Here is an 8110-nt window from a genome sequence, read left to right on the forward strand (position 1 = left end):
CCAGGGACACTGGCCTGGCCCATCTCCCCACAGACCTCACCGATGACAGGAACCAGGTTCCCCTACTGAAACCAAGCAGCGAACTTCTTTGAAAGAAGCTGTTAAAACTTAGACTCTTGGCTGAAGAGATGGCTCAGCACTTAGGAACACTTGCTGCCCTTGCAGGGGACCCCCTCAATTCATTGCATCCACGTGAAGGTTATCAACCATCTGCCACTCTAGTTCCAAGGGCTCTGATGTTCTTTTCTGGCTTCCATGGGCTCCAGGCACACTTGTGGCACACATACATACGTGCAGAGGAAAGACATAAAACTTCAGCTCTGCTGGGCATGGTGGTGCAGGCCCTTTAATCCCAGCAGGTGAAGTTCAAGGCCAGCCTGTTCTACAGAGTGAATTCCAGCCCAGCCAGGGATGCACAGGGAAACCCTGTCTCAAAACAAGTAAACAAAACTCCAAAACAAAAACACAACCAACCAAACAAACCTTAGAATCCTTAAACCTCAGAATTCCACAGTCTGCCCACACTCCGCCTAACACCTTAGGACACTGTGTCCATTTGAACCCTACCAGGAACAGGGGGCTCAACCCCTGAGCTGTGTCATTTGACCATGTGAGGATCAGTGGAGGGAGGAGGTCCTTAAAGGAATGGGACAGAAGGGACCTGCTGATCACTTCTCCTAGAAAAGCTCCTCCCCTGTGTTCTTTAAGAGAAAATTCCTTGTAAGGAAAAACAGCTCTAGCACCCAAGACTTCCTAAAGAGAAAGGGGAGCCCCTCCCAGTCCTGACTTCCAAGGCTAAGCTGGGAGACATGTGACACCTCCATTTTTATGGCATTCCCACAGCCAGAGAGGCCCAGGACCCCTTGGGCAGGGACTCAGTGTCTGTCACTCTGCCTAGTGTAGCCTTGTGCCTTTCTGGGCTTGTCCTCCAGTAAAACCTTTGGGAGGAATCCCCGTCTGTCTCAGGCTCTGTGGCCTGCCTGCCTGCCTGTGAGCCTACCTGACACAGATTTTGAGCCCCTCACAGAGAACACAGCCAGGTGAGGAGTGTGAGTTGACACCTGGCAGATGGCTCAGGAAATGGAGTAAAAGCGTAGGTATCTGGTGAGCTCCCAGGCTTCACACCAGTAAGGCAGCTCTGGGCCCCCGCTGCTCCATCGCTGGAGACAAAAAGATGTACACAGTGTGTTAGCCCTGTTGCTAGACACTGGCCAGGAGGGCTGGGAGCTGGGCTCTCAAGCTCTGTGGTCCAGTGATGGGGGGCGGTTGTCAAACTGTCAACCATCAGTCCTTCACATCAGCTGCTGGACAGATGGTATGTGGGTGGGAGGGGACAATGAGGGCAGCCACCCTGGTGAACAGAGCGACTCCTCAGGTGTCCCCGTGCCAGTTAGTGAGTGAACTCTGAGCAAGCATGGCCACCAGCCCTATCCTCCCCAAGCCACACCCAGGAGCAAAAGGTAGCCAGGCCACACCCAGAGTACTTCCTGACCTGGAGAGGCTGTGAACCCCACTTGGCAGGTGACAGTTCATTCAAAAGCAGTTTGAATGGTTCCTGGGATGTGTAGAAGGAACGACACGGGACGGGAGACCCTTTCATCCTCCCGCCCTTCCAAACCCCCGCCCCAGCAGGAACTACGCGGACCACGCAAGTTAAAAAAGAGAAATGGCATTGTTTATTTGGAGTGAAAATACAGTATAAAAAAATATTAAGGCGGAAATATTAAGACGGTGGATTGACAGCTGACGACCATCAAAATAAATATTGTCCAATAAGTTAGCACGCCCCGCACAGCGGGGCGAGGCTCAGCAAGTACGGGAAAATCTTCGGAGAGGAGCAGCGGCGTCGCCCGGGGCATCTGCTGGGCTCCTGGGATCCTGTTTGACGCGGCCGCGTGGGCTGGTTCCCGGCTCGACTGGTCCCGTGTGTCTCTGTGGGGAGAAGACTGAGTCAGTAGCTGTCCTAGAGCAGATCCGGGTGCATCCTATAAGCCTCCAAGTGGGGCGAGAGACCTGCTTTCCGTCCCAGGTCCCCTCTCCTAGGCGTCTTCAAGAATTAGAATCCCCGAGTCCTCGTCGTAGTCGTCGTCGTCGTCCCCCGTCCCGTAGCTTTTGAAATTGAAGTTTTCCCCCCATTGGGCAGCATGACCCGCATCCACACACCCCCATACCCCCGTACACGGACAGCGCGGACGAGGGCGGCACTCACCACGGACTCAGGGCGCGCTGCTCTTCGGATTCCGGCTGCTCTTCCGACGCGACGCGCTGAAAACGGTGGCGGCGGAAGCCTTCCACCGCCCGGCGGTTCTGGTAGTCGATCAGCGCCAGGGTGATGAACGCGTTCCAGGAGCTCTTGCCGGTGCAGCGGAAGTCGATCTCCTTGAAGTTGGTGGTGACGATGGTGAAGTACACGTACTTGTTGGTGTGCTCCACGCAGTCCACCTTGAGGATGGTGCTGAAGCGCAGCTCTTTGACTCGGTCGCTGCTCCCGGAGTAGAGGCTCAGGCGGTCTTCGGTGAGCACGCCGCGCTTCTTCTTCCACAGCTGGAACAGGCTGTCACTTCGCTTCTCCAGCTCTCCTTCGCAAAGAATCTCTCCGGAGCCCTTTATGATTTTCGAAGCCATTGTAAAGGATGTGGATGTACCAAATGCGCTCGCTCTGCCGCCGGCCGCAGCATGGGCCTTATAAGGACTCCGCCCCACGTCCTAGACCCGCCCCGGAGCCGGGCACTCTCCTGCCCAGGCGAGATCCCGGAGCTGCCCCCCACCAGCCGCACCGGGCTGCCCCTTACCCACTGCCTGGGGCTGCAGCTTATCGGAGGCTAGAGGGGGTGGGGGCTACTCTGCGCCTCTCTGATGGGCGCCCTAAGCCTCCCCTCCAGCTCCAACGTCCAGCTGCCTGCTGAAGTCCCCTCCCGGCCCGGGTGCCGGCCGCGCCTGCCTAGGAATGTGCCGCAGCGGCCCCTGAGCGCCACTGCTCACAGGCCGAAAAGACCCAGGGAGCTCCCGACTCCTAGACCGGTCCAGGGAGCCCAGAACCACACTCACTGAGAGACCCAGAGCTCCTGGTTCACGAAGGTCACGGACCCACGGGTTTTTTCCCGGCCCTGGCAGCTGTCTCCTCCCAGTTTGGGCACACATCCAAAGGCCACCCACTAGACCTTCTTGGGAAGTGGCTCTGCCCCAACGGGCTTTGTTGTCCATAATGCTCCCCGAAGTTGTGCCTCGAAGGAATTCTCTGAGTTTCTTTTCCCTTCTGTAAAATGGGACAATGGCCTTTATCAAGTTAGGCAGTGCGAAAGGGGGAAGGAGCACCCTGCAATGCTCAGCCATGTGAACAGAGAGGCCTGCCTCCTTCTTGGAGCCCTGTGTGCCCCAACCCCGGGCAGCAGACACCTCGGATTCCAGCCCTACAACCCCCGACCTGCAGGAAACTCTGGGGGGCTAGCAAAGCTGGTCTGGAGAATGTGGGGACTGACAGACCTAGGCCAGGGGCGGCGGGGGTGGCTGAGTCATCCCTTTCAGTGCGCGGTTTTATTTACTCTCTGCCTTTAAAGGTTTAATAACAGCAGGAAGCGGACGCTGCTCCTCCAAGGTTCCCAGGCATGAGGGAAGGGTTGGCCAAGAGACCCCCAGGAGTCCCCCACTGGTGTGGGATGGGAGCAGGGTGCTGAGGTGGGGGACAGGGGTCCTGGGTGGGATGGGGAGCAGGGGTGCTTCAAGGAAACACCCCCAGCTGTTGGAGAACTAGACTACGTGCAGGCCTGCTGGCTCCCAGTGAAAACGCAGGCCTGCCCACTTAGAATTGAAATTAAGACTGACAGCCTAAAACCGCAGTTCTGTGGCCTGGTGTGAGTCTGAGGCAGGTATAGCCCGCAATGAGAAGGCTGAGGCAAGAACGCCCAATCTAGGTCAGTCTGGGTTTTATAGCGAGTTCAAGACTACCCAGAGCCTCATAGCAAAAAATAAGGGGCCAGGAGAGATGGCTCAGCAGTTATGAGTGCTTGCTGTTCTTTCAGGGGACCTAAATTTGGTTCCTGCTTCCAGCTGGGTGGATCACAACCATCCATCCATCTCCAGGGAACATGTCACCCTCTCCTGACCCCTCCTCCCCCCAGAACACTCAGACACATATACATTAAAATAAAAATAAATCTTATTAAAAAAAAAAACCCTTGGGACTGGCCCAGTAGGCTCAGGGGTTAATGTTGCTTTTTCAGAGAAGCAGGGCTGGTTTGCCAGCATCCACAGAGTGGCTTCCATCCACAACCCCATGGGATGCCCTCTTCAGACTTTCTCAGGCACCAGGCATCCATGTGCATAGGCACATGATGCAGGCGATGCACTCAAACACACAAAATGAACTAAATTTAAATTTTTTTTAAAATCTAAGCTGCACAGTGGTGGCATATGCCTTTAATCCCAAGACTCAGGGAGGTAGAGGCAACAGAATCTCTATGAGTTTGAGGCCAGCCTGGTTTACAGAATGAGTTCCAGGAGCAGCCAGAGCCACACAGAGAAACCCTGTCTCAAAAAAAAAAAAAAAAGAAATTAAATTATGAATATAAACAACAACAAAAGAGAGCGGGCTGGCAAGAGAGCTCAGTGGGTAGAGGCAACTCCCTCTCAACCTTGATAGCTTGAGTTTAATCCCTGGGACTAGCATGGTGGGGGAAGGGAACCTGAGTCCCTCAAACTGTCCTCTGGCTTTCATACACAAATGCACACACAGGGAGTGAGCAAAGTAGTGTAAAAAATCTTATTAAATAAAGACATGAAGCAAGAAATCCTGGACCCACCCCCTGCCTCTCACTGTGAATTCCACAAGCCCCTTTCTCCAGTGTACACGGAACCCTGCCCTTCAGGGTCCCTGAGGAAAAATGAGATTTACAATCTCTGCCCACAGCTCTGAGGGTGTGTGGAGAGCAGGAGGGTCCAGGATAGTTGTGTAAGAAGAGAACAATACAGAGATAGGTCGGCAGTGAGCCAGCCTTGCCTGCCTCAGAGGAGAGCAATCCAGGTGAACGGGGGCAGGTGCGCCTGGGACCCTCAGGTAAAATAGGTAGAGAATTCATGCTGAAGGCATCCCAGCTGACTAGCCAAAGACAGGCTGAAAGAACTCCCAGGGGTGCCACCTCTCCCTGGTGTCCTTCCCCTGCTGCTTGGCCACATGGTGGCCTGGGCTGCCTCTGTCTGTGCTTCCAGTAGGTGAAGCCTAAATCAAGAAAGAGGCCGCTCCAGAAAGTGGAAGTTAGGACAGGGAATGAATGGCAGCTGCCCGGGATCCCCATTCCCATCATGCTCTGCTCTCCATGCTGCTCCAGGCCTCGCTGACATTTGGTACTGCTCAGGCACCTTGTGCATGCCAGACTGAGTGCCAGGGAGGCAGGAGGGAGTGAGCCCTAGTTAGCAGAAGCACTGCTGGTAGATGGTAGAGTGAGAACAGGGGTAGGGGTCTGGCACTTATGGGGATCTTGAAAGGATCCCCGAAGATCATGGAGGGCCTTTTGCTATCCAAGTACCAGACACTGTGTGCTTCCACCACCATCCCACAGATTCAAACAGAATATTCTAACGTGTGTCACTGGAAAAGAAACAAGTGCAAAGGACAGACAGCCTGAACAACCCCAAGGGCAGAGGAGGAGGGTGAGCACTTAAAAGACCAGGGTAGGGGCTGATGAGCTAGGCTCTAACCCAGTCACCCAACTCCTCTCTTTACCCAGAAGCCCAGCTGTTCTCTGGAAGTTAGGAATGGCCCAGTACACAGGACCCTGCAGTGAGGAAAAAAGTGGGGAAGGAAACCAGGAGGCTTGGCACAGGGTACAGAAAACCCTGTGTCCGTCATCCCTTTGAGGGCTTCCTGTCCAAAGAGTCCAGGTCCCTTAGACAAAGGTCAAGACCGGGTGTGGGGTGTGACGGCTTCTGGTGAACTAGCATCCAGGTGAGTAGAGCTGACCAACGTTAGGTCTTCTGTCAACAGAGAGCCCTTGACTGGTCACCCGGCAGCTGTTGGATCCTGCCATCTAGCATGGCCAAGTCAGTAAGAAGCTAGTTGGTACCTTAGACAAATACAGACTTTCTTAGTGACACCCTAGGGGACATCTGCCCCAAACAGGTACTCAGAAAGGGCAGTGTCGTGCCAGGGTCAAACTGCCAGGAAGGTTCTGTCCCCAGCCCCCAGAGGCCATCTGAGTCCCCTGAGGAAAGGGGCCTGGGTGCCTGTTTCTGTTTCTCAGACTGTTGGGACAGGCATCAGGAGGAGGCAAGCTTTGACTCAAGAGCCCAAGTGAGAGGCTTTGGGCCCCCAAGCTTTCTTGTTGTTTTGTGAGGGTGTTGAGGCAGGGTCTCATGCAGCCCAGGCTGGTTTTGAACTTGTTGTGTGACAACCCTAAACCTTTGATCCTCCTGCCTCCACTTGTCCAGTGCTGGAATCACAGGTGTTCAGAGCACTATTGATTTTATGCAGGGCAGCTCAAACCCAAGTGCTCTACTAATTGAGCTACAGTCCCCAGCACCCTCTGCTATTTTTTTCTTCATTCTTATTTGTCTATGTGTGTGCACAGGTGTGCCTGAGCCACAGCACATGGAGGTAAAAGGACAAGTTTCAGGAATTTGTTCTCTCCTTCTGCCATGGGTTCTGGGGACCAAATTCAGGACATCAGACACACATAGCAACTGCTTTTACTTTCTTGCTGAGCTGTCTTGCAGCCCCCACTCAGTACCTTTTATATAAAATCTTTTTAAACTATTTTCTTAAATTAAGGGGTGGAGAGATGGGCCAGGGTTAAGGGCACAGTCTGATTTTGCAAGGAGCCAGATTTCGTCCCCAATGGCAGCTCTCAAGCATCTGTAACTCCAGTTCTAGGGGAATCCAGTACCCTCTTCTGGCCTCCTCAGGTACTGCATATATGTGATGCACTGATGCAAACACTCAAAGAACATAGAATCAAAATAAGTGTACTTTTTAAAAGGATTTACTTATTTATTATATATGCAGTATCTGCCTGTAGGCCAGAAGAAGGTGCCAGATCTCATTACGGGTAGTTGTGATTCACCATGTGGTTGTCAGGAATTAAACTCAGGACCTTTGGAAGAACAGCCAGTGCTCTTAACCACTGAGCCATCTCTCCAGCCCCCAATAAGTGTATTTTTAAAGAGCCTTTAAAACTAAATCAATTAATTAGTTAATTGATTAGGTGTTGCTGGACATCAAATCCCGGGCCTTGTGTGCCAGTCAAGAGCGCTAGCTTCTATTGAGATATACCTCAGGCCCTGCCACCTTTTTAATTTATTTATTTATTTATTTATTTATTTATTTATTTATTTTTGGTTTTTTTCGAGACAGGGTTTCTCTGTGGCTTTGGAGCCTGTCCTGGAACTAGCTCTGTAGACCAGGCTGGTCTCGAACTCACAGAGATCCGCCTGCCTCTGCCTCCCGAGTGCTGGGATTAAAGGCATGCGCCACCACCGCCCGGCCTGCCACTTTTTTTAAAACAGAGTCTCGGGCTTGAGAGATGCCTCAGTGGTTAAGAGCTCTGACTACTCTTCCAAAGGTCCTGAGTTCAATTCCCAGAAACCATATGATGGCTCACAGCCATCTATAATGAGATTTGGTGCCCTCTTCTGGCATGCAAGCATACGTGGAAGGAATGTTGTATACATAATAAATAAATAAATCTTTAAAAAAAAAACAGTCTCATGTAGCCCAGGTTAGATTGGAACTCAAGAAGCATAACCTTCAAATGAGCCTCCACCCTTCTTCCACTTGTCAAGTGCTGGGATTGCAGGTGCACACCACCACTCCTGTTCCTCTGCAGTTCTCGGATTGAACCCAATGTCTCATGCACGCTGTTCTTCTGCAGTTCTCGGATTGACCCCAATGTCTCATGCACGCTCAAGTGCTCTACCAACTGCATTACATCACTCAGCAGACACCTGACAGCCAAGAGCAGGCCCCAGTGTCCTGTAAGGATGAGTCTTGGTGTGGATTGGGCTGTGCCCCTGGGTGGGATGTTGCATCTGAGCTCTAGGTCAGGTGACACCCAAGGAGAAGCTGGTGTGGTCCTGCTCCATGCTCAAGCTGGCATCCTCTCCTTCCCATTATTATATT

General features: G+C 52.7%; 1 protein-coding gene across 1 annotated transcript; it reads right to left on the reverse strand.

Annotated features, from left to right (window-relative positions):
- Nucleotides 1–1692: 1692 nt before the first annotated feature.
- Phlda2 (pleckstrin homology like domain family A member 2) lies at nucleotides 1693–3039 on the reverse strand. Its single transcript, XM_050137629.1, has 2 exons — nucleotides 2210–3039; nucleotides 1693–1932 (listed from the first exon to the last, which is right to left on the reverse strand). Coding segments are annotated over exons 1-2 (417 nt in total). The 5' UTR covers nucleotides 2626–3039; the 3' UTR covers nucleotides 1693–1931.
- Between the last annotated feature and the right edge of the window lie 5071 nt (nucleotides 3040–8110).

The sequence above is a fragment of the Alexandromys fortis genome, unplaced genomic scaffold, assembly GCF_014885135.2.
Source record: "Alexandromys fortis isolate MF-2015 unplaced genomic scaffold, M_Fortis_MF-2015_v1.1 scaffold_3, whole genome shotgun sequence".
In the NCBI taxonomy this organism is placed as follows: Eukaryota; Metazoa; Chordata; class Mammalia; order Rodentia; family Cricetidae; genus Alexandromys; species Alexandromys fortis.

Excerpts from the sequence above, each read along its gene's own strand:
- Phlda2 (XM_050137629.1), bottom strand. The coding sequence starts at position 2,625 with ATGGCTTCGAAAATCATAAAGGGCTCCGGAGAGATTCTTTGCGAAGGA.